Source organism: Musca autumnalis, unplaced genomic scaffold (assembly GCF_047663935.1).
Source record: "Musca autumnalis isolate F117 unplaced genomic scaffold, ASM4766393v1 scaffold_2, whole genome shotgun sequence".
NCBI classification, from domain to species: domain Eukaryota; kingdom Metazoa; phylum Arthropoda; class Insecta; order Diptera; family Muscidae; genus Musca; species Musca autumnalis.
In genome coordinates, this window is record NW_027411755.1 from 198,325,235 (window position 1) to 198,349,858 (window position 24,624).

At 37.2% G+C, this 24,624-nt stretch overlaps 1 protein-coding gene across 1 annotated transcript; it reads left to right on the plus strand.

Annotated features, from left to right (window-relative positions):
- Positions 1-937: 937 nt before the first annotated feature.
- On the plus strand, positions 938-16,847 carry LOC141395089 (uncharacterized). Its single transcript, XM_073970510.1, has 6 exons — positions 938-1,252; positions 14,028-14,141; positions 14,199-15,014; positions 15,159-15,533; positions 15,615-16,145; positions 16,205-16,847. The coding sequence occupies exons 1-6, from the start codon at positions 1,163-1,165 to the stop codon at positions 16,700-16,702; spliced, it is 2,424 nt and encodes an 807-aa protein (XP_073826611.1). The 5' UTR covers positions 938-1,162; the 3' UTR covers positions 16,703-16,847.
- The last annotated feature ends 7,777 nt before the right edge of the window (positions 16,848-24,624 follow it).

Genomic DNA, 24,624 nt, shown 5'->3' on the forward strand with positions numbered 1-24,624 from the left:
ATCTAATCAAATTTGCCATTTCGAAAACACAATTATCCAACTGCAGCCTTATTTTACTTATAAACCACTTTATATGTAACCACCACTACCAACAGAAAATCACAGGAAATCATTTAATATTTATTCATTATATATCCAAAATATGCCACACAACCTACCTCTAAACCCCATATCCAATGAAAACCCCCAACGTTTAACCAGAAATTCGCAAGCTATTATCCCGTCACAATCAACATAACTTTATTTATGCTCTAGCAACTGTTTGTACATTTATCAAATTTCGAAAAAAAAATTTGTGTTGTTCATGCTTTGGTATCCTTTGTTTACAACTGTTTTATCCTTTTTCTCTCTGAAAGTATTTTCACTATTTGTTGATTTTACCACTGCTCGGCTACCAAGTGAATGACCCAAATAATTGCTGAAGTAATAAACAAAACAAACTAAACAAAAGCGTTGCCATTGAGCTTAATTTTTAGACAGACCCCATCTCCCCACATCAGACCCATCTTCTTGTTATATTTACCATTAAATGTTTAGCTATTCAAGAAACTTCATAAAAAAATAACTCTAACCAACGTTTGTTTGTTTTTTTTTTCCTGGCCTGCTATTGTCTGTCATTGAAGGAAACCAAATAACACAACATAACTTTACATATGACAACAATAACAACACGAAGGAATAACATGGTTACAAGGATTTACCTAAGCATTGCAACTCACTCACAAACAACCACATGACAACAACAACATAATCGTGTGCTTGATATGTTTTTGTAAATTCCAAAAGTTAATTTTATGTGATTTTTATGCCTCCTTTGGCAACCAATATTTGTTGTTGTTGTCGTTTGAAGAAAGCCTACCACCATTGCAGGATATTCATAACTATGCAATTTTTACAGCCATAGTTTCGAACAAACTATCATCGATGGCTGGTCGTCCTCGCCGTAATTCGCTTAGTGTTTGATTTAATTTTTTTCTCGGTGTGTGTGTGTGTGCCAAGCCTATTTTCTTTTCTGGCAGAGTGTAATTTCGTTTATGACCACCAAAGGATTAATTGGTTGGTAATTAAATTCCGGTTTTGTAATTTCGAGGAATTCAGACGGAAAATTGGTTTACGCCCACGGCGCGGATTAGTAAGACTGTATATAAGCCAATTCGCCAAAATGCCTTTGGATAACGACCATAATCATCATCTACATCATCATCATATGGATATAAGTGGATTATCACCGCATCATCATCACCATCATTTGGTAACTTTTTTGAAAGACTAAATTAGAAAGGCAAAGCACTAAGTCACTTTCCTACATACATACATACATACATAAAAGCGAAGAAAGTGTATTATTAGTTCCAGTGCGATTTTTATACCCTCAGTCTTTAGGCTAGAGAGGGTATATACACTTTGATACGACCAAAAATGAGCCCCATTGAAATAACGGGTTTAGACCCCAAGTATGTTTGGGAGAAATTCGTTTCAAACAAGTAAAAAAGTATCAGTCGGCTTTGCCGACAGAGATATACCCTCAGCCTGTGTGTATAGGAAAATTTTTTCTTATACACAAAAAACGTATGTATTTAGGAGGTTTTAAAAATTTTGTGCGTATGAAGAGGAGATACTTAAAGGAATGGATCGACATTGATCATTATGGAAGTGGATCTCCAGCCGCTACATATGGTGCCATAGGGGTTTTTACACCCTGCGGCCTGTTGGAATGGACTTGCCGCTGAAAGCGAATGCAGCGAATGCAAATTGCTTCAACAAAAATTCGATAGCAGATCTTAAAGTGAACTTATCCGAAATTTTGTGTGAAAGGTACCGGATGGAGGGGACAAATATAGTCCATATTTGAACCTAATCTATATCTGGTAGATATATTAGGATGTGTAAAGTATGGACCAATTCGGCCACTCCCTTCAAGAGTTACCGTACGAACAATATTTCCGAACATTTTTGAGATTTTGTGGGGCAGGTACCTGAAGGTGTGTACCGATATGGCTTATCTTCAAACTTAAACTATGTTTGCACAAAATATTACTAAGTCCAAATTTTGGACCAAATCGACAGATCCGTTCGAGAGTTGTCTTGCGCTCCAACCACCTCACACGGTCATAGGATTTTTTTTGCTTCTTTCAGGCTATTTTCTCAGGAAGTGTGTACTTGCCCCTGATGAAAGTGGTACCGTCGTATGGGGGGCAGTGAATACAAGTTACTAAACCAAAAATCAAAGCGATTGGAGAATAGGTCCTAAACTGAAGTTTTTCGAAAGTTTGTGTGGGTGGTACCCGAAGGAGTGGACCGATGGAGTCCATATTAGAACCTCATCTAAGTCTGGTAGACGTTTCACGATTTGCAAAGTATGGACCAAATCGGTTACTCCCTTCAAGAGTTATCGTGCGTACAAATTTTCCGAACATTTTCGAACTTTTGTGGAGGAGGTACCGGAAGGGGTGGACCGATATAATTAATCTTCGAACTTAAACTAAGTTTGGACAAAATATTACGAAAGCCAAATTTTGGACCGAATCGGTTGATCCGTTCGAGAGTTATCGTGCGCTCCAGCAAGCCAGACAGACGGACATTGCTCAATCGACTCCAAATTGTCTGAAACAAATTTCGTCCAAACATACTTGGGGTCTAAAACCATTATTTCGATGATGAAAGTGTATATACCCTCGTTAGCATAAATGCTAAGGGTATAAAAATTTGGATCCGATTTAGGCATGTCCGTCAGTCTGTCTGTCTGCACGATAACTATCAAACGGAACAACCGATTCGAATTAAATTCTGGGTATCGTAATATTTTGGCTAAACTTAGGTCAATTTCGATCCATATCGGGCCACTCCTTCGGGTACCTCCCACACAAAAGTCCAACATTTTCCTGTAAAATGGTGAGAACGATAACTCTCAAAGGGTGCAATTGATTTTGCCCAAGCTTCGCACATCGTATTATTCCTTCCAAATGTATATCGGATTTGAATATGGACTATATCGGTCCACTTCTTCGGGTACCTCCCACAAAAATTTGGATAAAGTGAAGTATAAGAGCTCCTCTCGGATCGTTTTGAATTTTTTTCAGTAAGTTGTTCCTGCTGCTTGCTTTACGACTTTTAAATTTTTTCTTGCGAAGTCCATACTTCCTGAGATATTGGCCTAAAAGCTCCAAGAAACCCTGACGGCACCAAATAAAATGGCAAATCCGCAAGATAATTCTCGCAGGAAATTTCTGATTGGAGCAGACTTCGCACATCCTGCTATTTCATCCAGTCATGTATCAGGATGGAATATGGACTGTATCGGTCCACTCCCTTGGGAACCTCGCACACAAAATTCGGATAAAGTGAAGTTTAAGAGCTCCTCTCGGATCATTTTGAAATTGCTTTCAGTAAGTTTTCCTTGCGGCTCCCTTTACGACGGTACAATTTTTTATTGCGCAAGTCCATACTTCCTGAGATATTGGCCTAAAAGCTCCAAGAAACCCTGACGGCACCAGCCAAAATGGCAAATCCGCAAGATAATTCTCGCAGGGAGTTTCTGATGGGTGCATACTTTGCACATCGTATTATTTCATCCAGTCATGTATCAGGTTGGAATATGGATTGTATCGGTCCACTCCTACGGGTACCTCCCACATAAAATTCGGATAAAGTGAAGTTTAAGAGCTCCCCTCGGATCGTTCTGAAGTTTTTTTTTTTCAGAAGATTGTCCTTGCAGCTCCTTTTACGACGGTACAATTTTTTCTTGCGCAAGTCCATACTTCCTGAGATATGTGCCTAAAAGCTCCAAGAAAGCCTGACGGCACCAACCAAAATGGAAAATCCACAAGACAAGTAAGAAAGTATCAGTCAGCTGAGCCGACAGAGATATACCCTCAGCCACGTACCCGAAGAAAAAATGTTAACACAATACTTCTGTAGGTTTTTTAGCTGTTGGGAAATTTTCCAGGATGGAAAGGGCCGCAAAAAACAACATGTTGCAACAAAATTCAGAATGATCCAAGACGAGTGCATTTTTTCCAAACTTTGGGTAGGGTGTACCCATAGGAGTGATCCGATGTAGTACATATTCGGACCTAATACAAATCTGTAGGAAATATTTGTTTTTTATTAGTCTATGGATATTTTCCTTACAGACTATATAATTAAATATGTTGTACTTAATTTTCTGAATTTAAATATATTACAATTTTACTTTTAAATTTACAAAGTTTGAGCTAAATCGATTTCTCTCTTTAAGGGTTATTTTACACATTAGCCAGTTTAGGTGGTGCCGGTAGGATTTTCTGGACCTTTTTGGGTCATTATCTCAGGAAGTATGGACTTTCCCACGAAAAAAAAAATTACAACGTAGTAACAGGGGCCGCAAGTGCAACCTGCTGCGTCACAAATTAATAAGATCAGAGAGGAGTTGTTAAACTATACTTTTTCCAAATTTTGTGTGGGAGGTACTCAAATGAGTGGACCGATATAGTGCATATTAAAACTCGATCTATGCCTGAAAGTAATATTACCAATAGCAAAGTTTGGCTCAATTCGGTTATTCCCTCCTAGAGTTATCATGCCCACAATCTTGGCGGAAAATTTTGAACCTTTGTGGGGGAGGTACCGGAAGGTGTGGACCAATATGGTCTATCTTCGAATTTAAACTAAGTTTGGACAAAATATTGAAAGACCCAAAATTTTAACCAAATATGTTGATCCGTTCGAAAGTTATCGTGCACTCCAACTACGACACATGGTGACACATGGTATTATATGGGTTGTTTGCAGTTTTCGTGCTGATTTCTGAGGATATATGGACTTGCTCTTGAAAAAAATTATATCGTCGTAATGGGGGTAGTGAATACAAGTGGCTGCAACAAAAATCAAAGCAATTCGAGAGCAGGCCTTAAACTTCACTTAAGCAAAATTTTGTGTGGGAGGTACCCGAAAGAGTGAACCAATAGGGTCCATATTGGAACCTCATCTATGTCTGGTAGAAATGTCACGATGTGCAAAGTATGGACTAATTCGGTTACTCCCTTCAAGAGTTATCGTGCGGACAATTTTTCCGAACATTTTTGAACTTTTGTGGGGGAGGTACCTGAAGGAGTGGACCGATATGGCCCATCTTCGAACTTAAATAAAATCTGGACAAAATATTTCGATACCCAAAATTTGAACCGAATCGATTGATCCGTTCGAGAGTTATCGTGCGCACCAGCCAACCAGACAGACAGACAGACGGACAGACAGACGGACGGACATTGCTAGATCGACTCAAAATTGTCTGAAACGGATATCGTACAAACATACTTGGGGTCTAAAACCATTATTTCGAAGAGGCACATTTTTGGCCGTATCAAAGTATAAATACCCTCTTTAGCCTAAAGGCTGAAGGTATAATAATTCTCGCTGAGAATTCCTGATTGGTGCAGACTTCATAGATCGTATTATTTCTATCAGTTATGTATCAGGTTGGAATATGGACTATATCGGTCCACTCCTTCGAATACCTCCTTAGAAAACAAATGAAGTTTAATATCTCCTCTCGCATGGTATGGTTTTGATTATTTTTTCAATAGGTTGTTCTAGCGGCCTCCTTTATTTAATTTTTTTTTTGTGTAAGTCAATGCTTCCTGATATAATGGCCCAAGAGCTCCAAAACCCTGCCAGCACATACTAAAATGGGTATTGTGCAAGATAACTCTAAAACTAATTTAATATTTCTAGTCCTTTATGAAGAAGTTTGGTTACTACAAATTTTTGGTATATGTCAGTGATTTGGCATAGCCTTACATTACGGTACCTACAGATTTTAAAGCAAACTCTTCATTCAAAATCGATATATTTCATATACGGCATAATTATTGTGTTTGGTTTGGTTTTTTTTTTTTTTTTTTTTTGGTCAGCGGCTGATGGTATATCTCCGTCAGCACAGTTGACTGATACTTTCTTACTTGTTTGTGTTTTGATGAGACTGTGTTTATTTTTTAATTAATTTCTCGTTGGAAATCGAGCTTTATGATCAATAATGCATCTGAAAAAGGAAAGCCGACGACTCGAGCCCACACACCCACTGTGTTTAGTTCTTAAAGTCATGGAAATTCATATAATCGTATGCGGACACCACTATCTATAGTCATTATTAATAAACAAGTAAAAAAGTATCAGTCGGCTTTGCCGGCAGAATTGAAACGCTTTTTATACCCTCAGAATTTATGCTAACGAGGGTATATGGGCAATATTATTGAAAATTTAACATCGTTGAAGCCAAGGTTTACCCCTTTATAACTCGCGAATAGTGGTTGTATATTGTACAATTTAAATGCTTTTGGATAAAATGAAATGTTTTCAGACTTGGCAAAAAAATATTGGCCTTCAAAGTTGATTTACGTGGAAGCTGTGCCTATATTTATGTTAAAAAATGGGTAAAAATGGGTTGAAGCCAATGTGACTTTTTTTTCTCTCGATTTGTGATTAAACCACATTTTTTCCGATTTTCCTGTCAAAGGGAAAGTAGAAGCCAACTAAATAAGGATTATTCCACCAATGTATAACTTTTCAAAATTTGATCTGCGTATACCATTAAATGATGCTGACATTTTGAAGCCAGATTTTAAGTGTTTTTTGAAATTTTCTTTTAATTTCGTTCCGCAAACAGGATTTTAAAAAAATCATATATAGGAATGAAGAACTCACGATTCTGATTTATTTGATATATGTGTCGTGAATGTAGCCTACACAGCTTCAGAGAAATCTGTATCCAAATACGAAAATTTTGTGCGAACAAATTTCTAAAAATCATATATTTCGGGTCTAATTTGTACAATTGGCATTCGATTTACTCGTGCATGATTGCAAATTTTGGATTTTTCCGTTGCGGATCCAATAAATCATTACTCGTTAAAATCCATCTACTAATCTTGTTTTTGAAAATATCGCGCATTTTATCGCGTATTCTGTCGGCCGCTTGCACTGCTATGAAAAAACTAGTGCAGCATCTTCTTTTTTGCGGAAACAGAGATTTAAGAACTTCACTTCATTTTATCCCAAAAATAGTGTGTGATGCTACATCCACGGTTCTTGATTGATTGCCTTGAAATAGGTATATATCGATGCAGATTATCATGGTGACACTAAAACCGGATGCGGAACGAAATTGTTTGAACTTTGCGCAATTTAGCGATGTTTTATAGTTTTTTTAATGCTAAGATGCAGCCGATGCTACATCTTAGCGTCCAAATTATATTTCGAAAAATATATACAAATTAAAAGATATGGTCTTGCTGTACATTAAAATCATATGCGGACAAAACGATTTTGATTTTTACGCGATTTACACATAGTTTAATATTGCATATAAGTTAAAGCGGTTTATTTGAACTCTATTTCCGTTTAAGAAGTCTAATGATTTATTTCAACAACCCGATAACTTTCCTCAATGGGAAACCTTCTATGTGAATGTAGATAAAGCAAAATCCGCCCATTTTCTTGGCAGTTTCAAGAAAAATAAAAGAAGTATTCCTATAGAATTTTTCCATAATTTTCAACTCTAGAATGCATGTGAAAACTATTATTCCAAACCAAAATTTGTTTTTTGTAACACAAATATGTGCTTATTTTGGCTATAATATCCTAACTACTATTCCGATGATTATAAGTTTGGTCTCATATGATTCCCCGTGTAGTCTTTATTTAAAACTGTATTTTTTTTTTTAATTTTTGACGGGTAAATGGACCTTTATTTTCAAAAAATTCGGATTACATTTAAAATTTTGTCAATTTTTTGTAATTTCCGCGAATGCTGAGTAACATTTTACAAATATTATGCAATCTACTTAATGACGTCACTTCGTGATAACTTTTTAGTGACAATTGTGCTCAATAAAATAATTAGCGTTTTTATAATATTTTTTTCTTAAAAGCAGAAGTAAAACCGTGATAACATTTGTCCGCAAAAACCAAAAATTTGCTCGCGAGCGGATTTGTACTGGGGAATTTTTTCTTAACCTATGTACCAAAAATCGTTAATGTAGCGCGAAAAGAAAAAATTCAATTTTTTGGAAATGGAATATGAAATAATTGGCAACATTTTCCATATACACTTTCATACGGACAAAATGTGCCTCATCGAAATAATGGTTTTAGACCCCAAATATGTTTGGACGAAATCCGTTTCAGACAATTTGGAGTCGATTTAGCAATGTCCGTCCATCTGTCTGGCTGGCTGGTGCGCACGATAACTCTCGAACGGATCAACCGATTCGAACCAAATTTTGTGTATTTTAATATTTTGCCTAAACTCAGTTAAAGTTCGAAAATGGACCATATCAGTCCACTCCTTCGGGTACCTCCCCCCCAAAAGTTCGAAAATGTTCGGAAAACTTGTGCGCACGATAACTCTTGAAGGGAGTAATCGATTTAGTCCGTACTTTGCACATCGTGAAATTTCTACCATACTTAGATGAGGTTCCAATATAGACTCAATCGGTCCACTCCTTCGAGTACCTCCCACACAAAATTTCGAAAAAGTTCAGTTTAGGACCGACTCACGAATCTCTTTGATCTTTGTTGCAACAACTTGTATTCACTGCACCCCATACGACGGTACAAGTTTTATTAGAGGCAAGCCCATACTTCCCGACAAAATAGCCTTAAAGGTGCATAGAAACCCCTATGACACCATGTGTAGTGTTTGGATGGCATAACTCTCGAACGGATCTGCCGATTCCGTCCAACATTTGGCCATCGTAATATTTTGTCCAAACTTAGTATAAGTTCGACGATAAGCCATATCGGTCCACTCCTTCAGGTACCTCCGCCACAAAAGTTGAAAAATGTTCGGAAAAATTGTGAAGGGAGTGACCGATTTAGTCCCTACTTTACACATCCTACCAGGTATAGATCAGGTTCGAATATGCACTATATTTGTCCACTCCTTCGGGTACTTCCCACACAAAATTTCGGATAAGTTCCCTTTAAGATCTACTCTCGAATCCCTTTGATTTTTGTTGAAGCAACTTGAATTCACTGATCCCCTTTACGATGGTACAAGTTTTTTTCAGGGGTAAGTAAATACTTTCTGAGAAAATAGCCCGAAAATTGTAAAAATCCCTATTGCACCATGTGTAGGTGCTGGAGCGCACTATAGCATTTGGTCCGAAATTTGTACCTCTACCTCAAAACTTCAACATTATTGTTTAAGTGCAGTTTAGGGTCTGTTCGAAGTTCCTTTGGAAATGTATACCGATGCTATTGGTTATAGTCCTGTTTACAGCGATATTATGCTTTCCGTGGACAAGTTCATGCATTCTGGCATACTATGACCCACTGAAATAACTAGTGGGTGCGATATCTATCGGAAAGATATGACTCCCAAAATAAGATCCACTTTCGTAATAGACTATGTCGGTCCATTCCTTCAAGTACAACCTTAATACTAAACCGCATTTTTGTCTGTAAGTTCAAATGTTCAAAAGGGGCCACAAAATTCTTAAAATACCCTAAATACATTTGATCTGTCCGTAGATGAAAGTTTCAATTCACATAGGCTGAGGGTATATCTCTGCCGGCAAAGCCGACTGATACTTTTTTATTTGTTTCCCAAACAAATTGCTTATTTTGGGAGTCATTCCTCTCGATAGATAACGCGCCCACCAGTCATTTCACTTGGTTACCATATAATTTAGAACTTTTGGACCATTATATCCGAAAACATGGACTTGCCCACGAAAAACATAATATCGCTGTAAACAGGGCTACTAGGAGTACCTTCGATAACAATTTCCGAAGGATCCTCGAAAATACCCCTAACAGCACTCAAACAAAGATGTTGAACACTTCTGTGGGTTGTACCCTAAGAAGATGACCGATAGAGCCCACTTTTGAACATAAACTAAGTTTGGACAAAATAGTGATAGAGAATAGAGAATATTTTCGAAGTTTTGTGGGGGAGGTACCGGAACGAGTGGACCTCCCCCACCACCTTCGAATTTCATGTAATATCCGAAGAAATATCACGACGCAGTATTCGGTTCGAAAGTTTTCGTGCGGTACCGTGGCTGCTGCAACTACTACACATCCTGGCCGTTGGGGGATTTTTACAGCTTTCGGGTTATTTTCTCAAGGAATGTGGACTTGTCACTCAAAAAACTTGTACCATCGTAATAGGGTACTTGTAAGAAAAAATCAAAACGATTCGAGAGGAGGTTCAAAACTGCACTTTCCGAACTTTTGTGAGGGAGGTACCTGAACGAATTGACATATACATAGTCCATATTCTAACCGGATCTATTTCTTGCAGAAATATTACGATGTGCAAAGTATGGGCCAAATCGGTTACTGCCTTCGAGAGTCATTGTGCGCACCATTTTAGCGAAAAGTTTTGAACATTGATGGGGGAAGTACCCAAAAAAGTGGACCGATATGGGCCATCTTAGAACATAATATAAATTTGCGCAAAATATTGCGACTGTCAAATTTTGGACAGACTCGGTTTATCCGCTCGAGAGTTATCGTGCACTACACATGGTGTAATAGCGGGGTTTTTCTGTTTTCGGGTCATTTTCTTGCCCCTAAAAAACTTATACCATCGTAATAGGGACATCGAATGCGAGAGGAAGTCTTAAACTGCACTTTTAAGTAATTTTGTGTGGGAGGTACCCGAAGGGGTGGACCGATATAGTCCATATTCGAACTTGATCTATGTCTGGTAGAAATATTACGAGCGACCGATATGGCCCATCTTCGAACTTAAAATAATTTTGGACAAAATAATACCAAAGCCAAATTTTGGACCAAATCGGTTTATTCGTTTGAGAGTTATCGTGCGCTCCAGCCAGCCAGACAGACAGACGGACGGACATTACTAAATCGACTCCAAATTTTCTGAAACGGATTTCGTCCAAACATACTTGGGGTCTAAAACCATTATTTCGATGAGACACATTTTGCCGTATGAAAGTGTATATACCCTCGTTAGCATAATTGCTGAGGGTATAACAAGTAAAAAAACATCAGTGGGCTTTGCCGACAGAGATATACCCTCAGCCTACGTGAATTGAAACCTTCATCTACGGACAGATCGAAGGTATTTACGGTCTTTTTCGAATTTTGCGGTCCTTTTTGGACATTTGAGCTTTTCGACAAACATGTGGATTAGGATTAAAGTTCAAAAGTGTTGCGGAGGAGGTACTTAAAGAAACGGACCGACATAGTCCGTTATTGAGGTGGATCTTATTTTGGGAGTCATATCTTTTCGATAGTCTGCCAGGAGGAATGGACTTGTCCACGGAAAACATAATATCGCTGTAAACAGTACCACATCGAACAGCATCGGTAAACATTTCCAAAGGATCTTCGAACCGACCCTAAACTGCACTTAGGCAGAAATGTTGAATTTTTGTGGGGGAGGTACCTTAAAGAGATGACCGATATGAGCCATTTTAGAAATTAAACTAAATTTGGACAAAATATTAGGAGATCCAAAGTTTGGACCAAATTGGTTGACCCGTTCAAGAAATATCGTGCATACCATTTTAGTGAAATTTTTAAAATATTTTGGGAAATACCGGAAGTTGTGGGCCGGTATTGCCCATCTTAAACTGAAGTTTGGACAAAAATTAGTTCGAAAATTATTGTACTTCCAGCCACTGCATATGGTGCCATAGGTGTTTTTTACACCTTTCGGGCTGTTTTCTCAAGAAGTATGGACTTGCCCATAAAAAACTTTTACCGTCGTAATTGAGGCAGAGACTGCAAGTTGCTTCAACAAAAATTAAAGTGATTCGAGAGCTGGTCTTAAAGTGAACTTATCCGAAACTTTGTGTGATAGATACACGAAGGAGTCCATATATATCTATATATCTGATACATATCTGGTAGATATATAAGGATGTGTAAAGTATGGACCAAATCGGTCACTCCATTGAAGAGTTATTGTGCTCACAATTTTTCCGAACATTTTTGAACTTTCGTGGGAGAGGTACCTGAAGGAGTGGACCGATGTGGCTTATCTTCGAACTTAAACTAAGTTTGGACGAAATATTACGAAGTCCAAATTTTGGACCGAATCGGCACTACACACGGTGTCATAGGGTTTTTTTTGCATCTTTCAGGCTATTTTCTCAAGAAGTATGGACTTGATCCTGATGAAACTTGTACCGTCGTATGGGAGGCAGTGAATACAAATTGCTACAACAAAAATCAAAACGATTCGAGAGCAGGTCCTAACTGAACTTTTCCGAAATTTTGTGTGGGAGCTACCCGAAGCAGTGGACCAATTGAGTCCATATTGGAACCTCATTTAAGTCTGGTAGAAATTTCACGATGTGCAAAGTATGGACAAAATCGGTTTCTCCCTTCAAGAATTATCGTGCGGACCAACATACATAGTCTATTTTGGAAGTGGATCTTATTTTGGGAGTCATTCGTTTCCGTAGATATCGCATCCACCAGTCATTTCAGCTGGTCACCGTATAATTAAGAGCTCTTGGATCTTTTTATCAGTTTAACTTTTGTGAAGGAGGTACCCTAAGGAGTGTAACAATATGGTCCATTTTCGAACTAAAACTAAGTTTGGTCTAAATAATACGAGATACAAAGTGTGGACAAAATCGGTTGCTCCGTTTAAGAGATATCGCGCGTATTATTTTACCGAATATCTTCAAACTTTTGTAGGGGAGGTCCAAGAAGGAGTGGACCTATAACCAATATCTGCGAACTTTATCTAAGATTCGCAGAAATATTACAATATGCAAAATTTGGAACAACGCAGTATGCAGTTCGAAAATCGTCGTGTGTTCCAGTCACTATACATGGCAGTTACCGTGCGCTCCAGCCAGACCGACGGACAAATCAACTGCAAATTGTCTGAAACATATTTTTTCCAAACATATTCGGGGTCAAAAACCGTTATTTCGATGAGGCACATTTTGGTCGTATTATATATACATATGTACCTTCTTTAGCCTAAAGTTTAAAATAGCCTCAGTGTATAAAAATCTCTACAACATACACAGTGCTCTTGAAGCAACTTTAAATGGAAAGTGCTTACACCTGGGAAGTGTTCATAGATGAGAAAAATCAAAAACAAAAAAATCGCCGGAGCGCTTTTTTAATAAATCGCGATTCCAGTTGACCTTTTTAGGGTTTTTTTAGGTTTTCACAGTTTTGCTTGGAAACCGCAAGTCCTATCGAAATGGGACTAAAGAAAATGTTGTAGCTATGAAAATTCTCTACAAGACTGTTATTTATGATAATTTCGTAGGTTCTACCGTTATTGATACGATACGACCCCTAAAATTGTCAACTTGAATAGCGATTTATTTAAAAAGCGCTCCGGCGATTTTTTTGTTTTTTGATTTTTCTCATCTATGAACATTGTAGTTTCAGAATCCGCCAAAACTTCCCAGGTGTAAGCACCTTTCCATTAAAGTTGCTTCAAGAGCACCGTGCATAGGAACTTCCATATTCTTTTCAGCACAATTTCATGCTTCCTGAGATAAAGGCCCAAAAAGTCTAAAAACCCCTGTCGGAACCAACTAAAATGCCAAAGAGCACGATAAGTTACGGATTGAGTATCAGATTTAGCGAAACTTTGCACATCGTAAGGTATCATCTAAACGTACATCATGTTCCAAAATGTTCGCTAAAGTTCAATTTATTGGCAGTTCGAGGTCTACAATCTATATAATACCACAATGAGGTCTTCTATCTACAGAAGACATCTACCTTTTCATCTCTACAGGAGCCTGTGTCTGTACCAAATCCATCAGTTTGATGTGTAACTCATTGGTGGAATTTCAATAACATGGTTAGGATACCGGTCTTATGGTTTTCTAAGCTCGTATATGTCTTTGGTCTAATTGTCCTTGTCTTCAATGGGGCATGGGCACAGATATGACTGGCGTTGAAGTATTTGTACCGATATAAACTGAGGGTTTTTAGCCGACTGATTATTTTCTATATGTTTTATGATGCCTAGTAAACTCACATTCCACAATTATACTTTTTAATCATTATTTTGTTTTTTAATAATTTCACAGTTGGATACTAGCTGTGGAAATGGCACCGATCATCATCATAACATTGATCTTGTTACCACATTGCGCAGTGAAATAGCAGCATTAACATACAAAAAGGAACGACTCTCCTCCGAAGTAAGTTAAAATCGAACCATAAACCGATCTATTAAATTATTCCTCCTTATATTCCAGCTCTCCGAAACCAAAGCAAACTTGTGTAGTCGAGAATCAGAAGTTGAAAATCTAAGAGCGCAGGCGGCACGACAAACTGCTCTTATTTCCTCGTTGCAAAGTCGTCTTCATGCTGCCGAAAATCGTGAAGAATCAGTGCAGCAACGATGCGATTCGACCATACAAACAATACAACGTGAAAAACGTTCTGCAGATGAACGTTGCAAAGAACTGTTGGCCAAAATACAACATTTGGAAAACCATCTGGCCAATGAGGAGTCACAAAAGGAACAGGCCCGCAATCAATTATGCGATTTCCTTAAACGCCTAAGCAACTGCTTAGGTATGGAAGCCTGTGATAGCGCCACTCTCACCACAGATTGTGTTATTGCCCGCGGTGAAGAGCTAATGACTGAATTGCAAAGAACCAAAGCTAAATTGGCATCGACATGTGACACTTTAAGTAGTTGTGAAAATGAACTATCGAATTTGAAGTCGCTCTCGAACATAGAAAAACAACGTTTATCTGCCCAATTGGATAGTAGCACCAATCATGAACATGAATTGGAGGCCCGTTGTCGTCAATATGAACGAGATTTACACTTGAACAGAGATCGTTTAACCGAATCGGAAATTAATGCCGAAAAATTAAAAGAAGAATTGAGGGGTTTCGAATCGAGATGTCATCGTCTGCAAACGAATTTAGATCGTGTACAAAGTGATCGTTTGTCGTTCCTGCGCTCATTGGCAAACATGTTGAACATAGCTGAGCCTTGTGAAACACTGATTAAGGATAAAATACGAGAGATATTAAATGATAATAAAGCAATGCATTCGGTGAGTAGGAAATCCTTTAATTGTGATTCTATACCTAAAAAGGGCAGTAAGAAAGGGGCCTTCTTACCTTGGAAAGCTTTGCTAAAAGATTATTCACTATTTCCTTATATCTTATGCCCTTCTCTCTCTCTCTCCCTTCGACAGCAAATTCATTCTCTACGAGAACAAATCTCTTGCGAACACAATAAGTTGAAGGAAACCCAAGAGACGACACAGTGTCGTCTGCGTAACGAGGAGGCACAGAAATGTGAACTTGAAGAACGTTTGGAAAAATGTCATGCCGAGATACATAGCCTACGCAACGACCATTTGGGTTTATCTGAATTCTTACAGCGTTTGGCTAAAGTTTTACATTTTGGTGAATGTTCGACTCCGCCTGCATTAGGTACCGATACAAATATAATGGCCGAAAGTCTATTGGAAAAAGCCGAACGTTTGGCTGCCGATCATCATCATTTGGTGGATCATGGACATAATCATCATCACCATCATTTGCCGCAGATACGAAGTGCTGAAAAGGTAAGTATTGAACGCTTCCGAATATGGAGTTTCAGTTCAAACTGAAAGAGATCAGAGTCTTACGTATGCTTTATTTTTCAGAATTGCTGTGATCACTACCACCATGTCCATGGTACGACAAAGTTGCGCAGGGAACGCTCTTGCCACGATATACCGCTGAAGGAGTCAACCAGCACCATCTACAATTTGCAACGTAAGGTACGTGTCCTCAAGGAACAGGTACAGAGACGCGATTTACATTTGGAATTACTCAAACGTAAGCTGGCCATTATTGAAGATGGTGCTCGGGGTAAATGTGTCTTACAGGGCGAACGTGATGAAGCTGTGTGTCGAGCTAAAAAAGCTAGTAAAACAGTGGATAAGTTAACAGCTCAGTTGGCTGATGCTCGTACACAAATAGCTGAGGCAAAGGCTCAACTGGCGGAGGCAGCTGAATATAAAATTACTGCATTGGAGAGAGCCAGAAAAATCGACGATCTCACCAGTCAACTGTGCGACTTGGAGGAAGAAAAAACGCGACTACTTGCCCAAGTAAGTTCCCTGAAAGAACGTCTAGAATCTATGGAGGAATCTAACAGGAATCGTCGCTGTCGTGATGAAACTTTGATAAATGTAAGTTTTGTGTTGAACTTCTCTAAAATACCGATAATTTATTTATATTTCCCCCAAAGTCCCTTCGCGACGATTTGGAGCATGTTCAAACTCAACTCACCGATGCCAATCATCGCCTATCTCACTTACAAAATTTCCGTACATCTGTGGCCCGCACCTTGCATTTACGTGACCTGCCTGAAACGGATCTGCTGCAACGCCTTCAAGCTTTATGCTCAGCCCATCAAGAATTCACATTGCTTTCGAAACGTTATGAAACTGCCTCACCTATTGGTGATCATCCATGTCCCCGCTTTGATGATCCTATTCCGCCTTCAAGTCACTGCCGTCCACCACGTTATGAAAGTACAGTGGCAGCAGCATCATTAGAGAAACCATCACATCATCATCATAGTCATGGACGCATTCGATCCCACAGTCACTCACGCACTCATAAACATCACAGCGCCACCACCACCAACAAACATTGTGATGAGCCTGAAATTAGTTCAGATGATCATTTTGATAATCATCATCGTCATCATAATCATCGAGTTCATCCCCACCGTTATCATTAATAAGTAGATTAGTTAACATTTCAAATCATATTTACTTTAGGTTAACATATATTTTTTTTAAGAAAATTGACATACTCTGTTAATTTACAGTTACTCACTGACCGGTGCCATCTATTGGCGAAAAGCAAAAATATGTGAAATTGTTTAGTGGAGACCGCAACCTATAGTGTATATTCATGTGGCTACACTCCGGAGGTGAATTTCTTTAACAGACCTCATCAATTTAAACAGAGTTTGTTGAAATTAACAAACAGTGGGTTCTTTGTATGATTCGAGATTGCCACATTACCTCATTTTGTCCATAAAATGTAAAATGTGCAATTTCTATTATAATTATCCATAATTTAATTTTATTAACAATTTATTTAATATTTATTTTATAAGATTCTTTTTCCAAAATAAACTAAATTAGAATTAATATTTTGTAATAAAAAATAAAACATTGTCCAATAAACCACGAATCTGTGTTTTATACCCTCCGATGTAGTATAGTGGGTATAATACGAACATCTGTTAAAAATTGTTTTTAAGTATCGCGAATTTTAATTTTTCTCAGTTTTGGTGTGTTCGTCTTTCGATTTAAATACCCTCAACCAATAGGCTAACGAGGGCACTATACACATTATAAAACGATCCAAAATTTGCCTCATTGTAATCGTGTTTGTCCGAAGTATTTTTTGGGCGAAATCCGTGTCACACAATTTCGGTTCGATTTAGCACGTCCGTCCGTCTGTCTTGCTGGTAAGCTCGCACGATAATATACGAACAGATCAAGAGATTTGGTTCAATCTTTGCACATCGTAAGTTAGATCAAGTTGGAAGATGAGCTATATCGGCCCAATCTAAGGATACTTCCCCATAACATTATGTTTTTCCCAAAAGTCCCTGAATTGAATCAGATATGTATGTCAGAAAAAATTTTAGACTTTGAGCTTCACTTTCAGGCGTCAAATAGTCGGCTATCACTGACGGTTACGTCTCAACAGCATCACTTTGAAGAAATGTGAACAGATGATACCATCGGCAGACAAACCACATGAAACCATTGTTTCTCTAGATAAAGTGACAGCTCCAGAATCTCTTTAGGTTGCTCTTCATCCCAAAACGGCATTTTTGCTTGTTCACATACCCATTAAGCTAGAACAAAGTTTGGCTCGAAACACATTCCTCAAAGAATGTGAATTTTCTTAATAAAGTTGAACTATTTGTAAATGTTGTCAAAACAAAAATAACATGACAGCATGACACGACTCACATATGACCTGAAACAAAAAGGATATTGAGAAAAGTATCTCTACTTTGATAACCCGCTACAAACCTATGATAAATCTGAAGCCGCACGTAATATGCGTAATGATAATGACAACCGTGTTTTAGATCTGTGGAATTTTGTTCTTGGATCAGAATTTCCTCATCGAGACATACACCTAGACATCAAATAGACTATTAGCAGCAATTAAGATTCGCTGATATATGTATATCCTTCCCACCATATCATAAAGCTTCGGCCCATGGAGAACTATAAGCAATCTTGTGCGAGAAAAGGTTCAATGTAAATCGCATACCACAACCGGCAACTTCTAATTACATAATTAATTAAACTAGAAGAATATAATAGATATATGCATATGAGACTTAAACGAAAACAAAACTTGGCTCAAAATCAGCGAAGGAAGAAGCCAAACCAGATCTTTTTTTCTAAATTATTGAAACTACATCCAAACACAGATTATAATATTGATAGCTTTGGAGGTTGATTATACTTAGAAAATACTGCCAGACAGTCTAGAATACAGCAGCCTGAGCCAAATAGCAGAAAGCTGTCTATTAAGCCTAACTTCAAAGACAGCAATTGTAATTTGATAACAAATACATGCACATGGAAAGATGACTTCTTTAAATAACTTTACCCCTCTCTCGGCTCTATATCACACCCTATATCACAATATCCGATTTCAATATAACTTGCAAACTTATTTCTAGACCAAATTCCGTCACATTTTCCAAATCATTTTACGGCATGTACAAGGTACGACAAAGATGCGTGTCCTCAAGGAACAGGTACAGAAATATTTTGATTTTGGTGTTTCTTTGGAAAAGCCGAAAAGTGAGTGTGATTCTCATTCATATGAGAATACTAGACACTTAAAGAGTTCGGTTTTTCGCTAAAAAAGGCATAATTTCAAAAACTGAGAAGCCAATTGATAATTCCCTTCGCCGGGATGAAATCATGATATTGGTAGCGATCAGTAAAATTTTGCAACACTGTCAGTTCGTTTTGAAATACATTACTCTCTGTAATAGAGGGTAATAACTGAAGTTGAGCCAATGGGGGAATACTCCACTCAAGCAATCGAAAAAAAAGTTATTTAATAATATCACACCCTACACTACCACGATTTCAATATATCTAAATCTGGACCGATTTCAATATAATTTGCAAAATTTTTTCTAGAACAAATTCCGTCACATTTTCCAAATCTCACCAAAATTTTACAGGTATACAGCGTATTTTCTACATCCAAAACATCAAATGTGCCGAAAATCTATATGGAAGCTATATCCAAATCCGAACCGATTTGAATATAATTTGGCAAAATGTATTTCCAGATCCAATTCACACATTTCAAATTACATTGAATTGGGACATTTATAACGTGCTTTTTAAAAGTTCAGGAAAATTGTTCTTGAATAGATACTTTAATTAACATATAGTATATGGGAAATTACGAAGGAATTTAACACATGTTGAAGCGCATGTTTAGGGTATTATAACGCGGGAACTGTTGTTGGTATAGCACGATTCACTAAGGGATTTTTTAAACTAATTATTTGCGCGAAAACTGTGACTACTTTAATCTTAGTAAATAGGGAAAAATGTGTCGAAGCAAACACGTTTTTTTTTCTGTTATTGTCCAATTATTGGTTTTAGAACGCAATGAACAGTTTACTGCTCAAAGAGAAAGTTAAAGAACACACTTCGGACATTAAGTTTACAATATATAATTTTTTCGAATTTTCACTGTAACCGCGTCAAAAGGATGAAGCCAAAAAACGGGTGGTTTTGATCTGCACTTAAAGTCAACATTTTTGTGCGTAAATTTTTCTAAAAAACCTGTGTTTTGGATTTAAAATTTACAACTGTCGTTCTTTAATCTTAGTAAATAGGGAAAAATGTGTCGAAGCAAACACGTTTTTTTCTGTTATTGTCCAATTATTGGCTTTAGAACGCAATGAACAGTTTACTGCTAAAAGAGAAAGTTAAAGAACAGACTTCGGACATTAAGTTTACAATATATAATTTTTTCGAATTTTCACTGTAACCGCGTCAAAAGGATGAAGCCAAAAAACGGGTGGTTTTGATCTGCGCTCAAAGTCAACATTTTTGTGCGTAAATTTTTCTAAAAAACCTGTGTTTTGGATTTAACATTTACAACTGTCATTCAATTGGCGTGGAAAACCGCGTGAAATTAGTTTTTTTTTTTTTTTGTATTCTGATAACCCGCTAATTTGGAGAATTTGCAAAAAATGTTTTTGGAAATATCGCGTATTAAAACGCGTTTTGGAACTATCGCAAATCCAGAGATATAATAGATTTTTTTCTAAAAATTTAGTGCGACGCTACATCCACGGTTCTTATTGGATGTCACTAAAACGGCATAGAATAATGTAGTTTTTAATATTGATCATTGAAATCGGATGCGCATAAAATGTAAATGTACTTCGCGGAAATCATATCCATTTTACTGTTTTTTTGGACCCTAATATGCAATAGATGTAAATCGTGTTCATTAAATAAGAATTTCACAAAGTGTTTAACAAATAAAAGGGATTGATTCTCTGTTTTGAAAAATCGGATGCGTATTATGTCATTTCCACTATAACGCGGTTTCTATGCGTTTCGAGTGTTGTTGTAATATTTACATTAACTTTATTTTAATTGTATGCCACAATTGGAAGTCCTTGTGATTTAATATAATTATCTAAAAATTTTCGCCAATAGGTGAACTATGCAGCAAAAATTGGTTGCAATGGAATATCTTCATTATTGAACGAAATTTTGACGAAAAAGAGAAAAAAACTCTAAAATTTTTTCAACTTTTCATATAGCTTCAAACTTCATGACACAGGATTCGTTTTATTTCTCACAATGCATGGATGCTGTTGTAATTATTTTTACACATTTTTTTGTTAGCATAAACTCTTTGTAATAAATTTGGTTCTACCGAATCCATTGAGTCGCGATTTTTTAAAAATAAATTCTAAATATTAAAATTAAAACGGCCATATCTTTTGCGCGCAACGGTCCAGGTTAGTTACAACAAGTAAGGAAGTATCAGTCGGTTTTGCCGACAGAGATATACCCTCAGCCTATGTGAATTGAAACCTTCATCTATGGACAGATCGAATACTGGCTACATAACCAAAATCCTTTTTCCCAAAATTTATGTATTTAGAGGGTTTTCAGAATTGTGTGGCCTTTTTGCGACATTTGAACCTGCGATGTTTTGGACCACTATGTCAGGAAGCATGGACTTCTCCATTAAAAACATAATATCGCTGTAAACAGGGCCATAAGGGGAAGCATCGGTATAAATTTCCAAAGCATCTGCATTTAAACAAAACTGTTGAACTTTTGTGAAGGAGTTACCATAAGAAGACCGATATGAAAAATTTTCGAAGTTAAACTTCATTTGGGCAATATATTAACGAGTTGTTACAATAAAAATCAAAGAGATTCAGGAGGATTTCTTAAACTGAACATATCATAAATTTTGTGTGGGAGGTACCCGAAGGAGTGGACCGATTTGACCCATCTTAGAACTTATACTAAGTTTGGACAAAATATTACGAACGACAAATGAACAACTCGATATTACAAATTTTCTCCATATTTCATTTAACTTTTTCCTAATTTTCATCTTTTAATATTAATTTGCAATTTGTTTTGTTTCTGTTATACACAAAGTACAAATGTACAAATGTAGAAATACTAATACCCTTCACCACAGTGTGGTGTATGGTATATCAATGACAAAGCACCAGGAGGATCTACCCGAAATTCTTAAGTCTATTTCCTCTACACCTACATACATCTACATATGTTTCCACAACAACCCTAAAGGCACAAGGGGGACTTCTCTCATATCAATGAGTACACGCCGATACATATTGGCTTCTTATCGCCTTGTCCGAACGATGTGTCTTATGGTATGTTTATGAAATCGAGTGAATTTCAACTGTAAATTCCTTGGCGTATACGTCAAATGAAATCTCATCTGTAATCCATTGGATTTCATTTGACGTTTAAGCAATGCAACTGACAGTTGAAATCGAGTGGATTTCGTAAATGTAAACCTAGCATACGTCGCCACTTGTAGAGAAGTTTTTCATGACTGAAATTCTCGGAAATGTAAGCAAGCATTACACTGAGGAGATTTTTCACAGCTGAAAATTTTGATGTTCTTGTCGGGGCTTGAACCGCAGACCTTCTGAGTGTAAGGCAAGCCAAGCTCAATGTTAAAATTGTAAATGAAAATCATCGATTTCTTTTAGTTTTCCGTTCACATATTTTGTTTTTGTTCATGTTCTTTTGTTTTCAACACATTTCAAATATTATCTCACTTACTTTTATAAAAATGTCAAAAATTTGTTAACCCGACTGTCTGTGAAAAAATGATGGACAGCTGAAAGACAGCCGACAAATTTGTGTATGTGTTAGCAAATCAGAGTTGTATTTGAAGACTAGTAAGGGATGGCACCCAAGGAAGCCGGCCTATCCCGAAAAAATTATACATGCTGTAAAAACTACACTTTGTGGAAACATGTTGAACTTTAATGATGGAAGTGTCCAAAGTATTGGACTGCTATGACCCATCATCCAACTTGATCTAAGTTTGGGCCAAATCAGATGATGGATAATTGACGTGGGCCCCAGCCAAGCAGACTTACGGACTGTGTTAAATTGACTCCAAATTATCTAAAACGGAATTCGTCGAAAAATACTTGGGTTTTAAATCTGCTGATGGTATAAAACCGTATTTTTCCAAAAATATTTTTTTTGTTGTGTTACGTGGGTTAATTATTTATCGTCATCATACCATATTTGTGTATCGTATAAGCATGTTCGACTGTATCATAGAAAAGAACCTGTAAATAGGCGCTATCTAGTGGTTAATAGTATAGATACGTTAATATTGAATACATAACAGAGGAAGTACTGTTAATTGATTGTTCTCTGTTAATACAGAAAACAGAAACATAATTTGTACAGTACATTCTTCCACATTCGGAAATTTTAGTGGAATCATAGACAAAATAATGTATGGACGAAGAAATACTCATGTTATGCGCGGCGTTGTGATTCAAAGCAAATAACTCAACATTTTTCAAAGACAATTTTTGCGGGTTAATTGCAAGATTTTGTTCCATATTTTTTATATTAGGATGTAGATTGGGTGCCACCGTAGTGCAATGGTATGCACACCCGCCTTGCACGCTAAAGGTCGTGGGTTCGATTCCCCGGCCAGTCAACATCAAACACTTTTCAACGGTGGCAAAATACCCCTCAGTAATGTTGGCGACATTTTCTGAGTATTTCAGCCTTGTACAACTTCTCTAGAGGTGTCTCAAGAGGTGTCTTATACACGCCGTTCGGACTCGGCGATAAACAGTAGGTCCCATATCATTGAGCTAATATGAATCGGGGTGCACTCATTGATATGAGAGAAGTCTCCCCTGTCCCGCCTGGGATGTTTGTGGAACAATTATTATGTGGATCCGGCCAAAGACTATCCAAATATTGTATTTTACCAGAATAAATAATTTAAAAATTTATAGTTATTGCAATTTTAAAAATTGAGTGCAAATTAAACAGACTCAATTCGAACATACTCACTGAGAGGAATTCTTCGTCTATACATTAATGAGTCTATGATGGAATTGTGTATTATTTTCTGAATGTGGTTAAAGACAAGAAATATATATAAAGCAATGAATATTTATAATTCAAGTTGAACATAAGTTTGCGGTATTGCTGATCCAGCAACACCTGCGATCGTATTACTTACACATTCATAAAATACTGAAAAGAATATCCTTTATAGTGGGTGTAAAAAAGTACAAATTCTTGTTAAGCGCGTCTTAATACATATCTAAATAAAGCTTCAAAATCAAAGGTGATGATGACAAAGTGACAACAACAACTCAATACAACTTACTACTTAACAAAACTTTTCCTTTTCTCCCTTTAATTTATATTTTTGTCAAACAATATTGTCCCTTTTTTCCTTTTATTTACTAACAAATATCTTTGACATAAAATCTACAACACTAAGCTGTCAATACCTTTCAAGTACAACAATCGTAAAATATATAAAAAAGTATCTCATATATTGTTGCTCTAAAATCAAAGCCGAACAGCCAAAACAACAGTGTCCGTGTCCATAACCATGCACAATGTACCACTAACGAACCGAAGGATTTTTCTTACGTTTAACCATTTGTTTTGTATGCTTTCGGTTCGATGACTTGATAACACATTGACATGACACCCGGACAACAATGGGACAACCATCAACATGCATCCTGCATGGTGTCCTATGGCACACAACCAACCATCCAACTCTCAACATTACTTTGTCCCAATAAATTCCATATAAAAATGAAACTAAACGAGTGATATTCTACCGCCAGCACCGCAATCCCACCGCCACTCGGAGAAAAACATCCTTGATTGAGGTTTGGCTGCCCATCACCAACAACATCACAATAGACCGACGAAAGGATGTGGCAGGAAAATTGGGTTATGTCAGTCAATGTGCCTGCCGAACACAACAAGGAAGTAAGAATGAAAAATTGGATGATTTTGGTTCAATTCAAGTAGTACGTCAGTAACATCAACAACAAGAAGAACAACATCG

Coding starts and splice junctions, on each gene's coding strand:
- LOC141395089 (XM_073970510.1), top strand. CDS start 1,163: ATGCCTTTGGATAACGACCATAATCATCATCTACATCATCATCATATG. Junction 1,253..14,027: donor ATCATCATCACCATCATTTG/GTAACTTTTTTG, acceptor ATAATTTCACAG/TTGGATACTAGCTGTGGAAA. Junction 16,146..16,204: donor GTGATGAAACTTTGATAAAT/GTAAGTTTTGTG, acceptor TTTCCCCCAAAG/TCCCTTCGCGACGATTTGGA.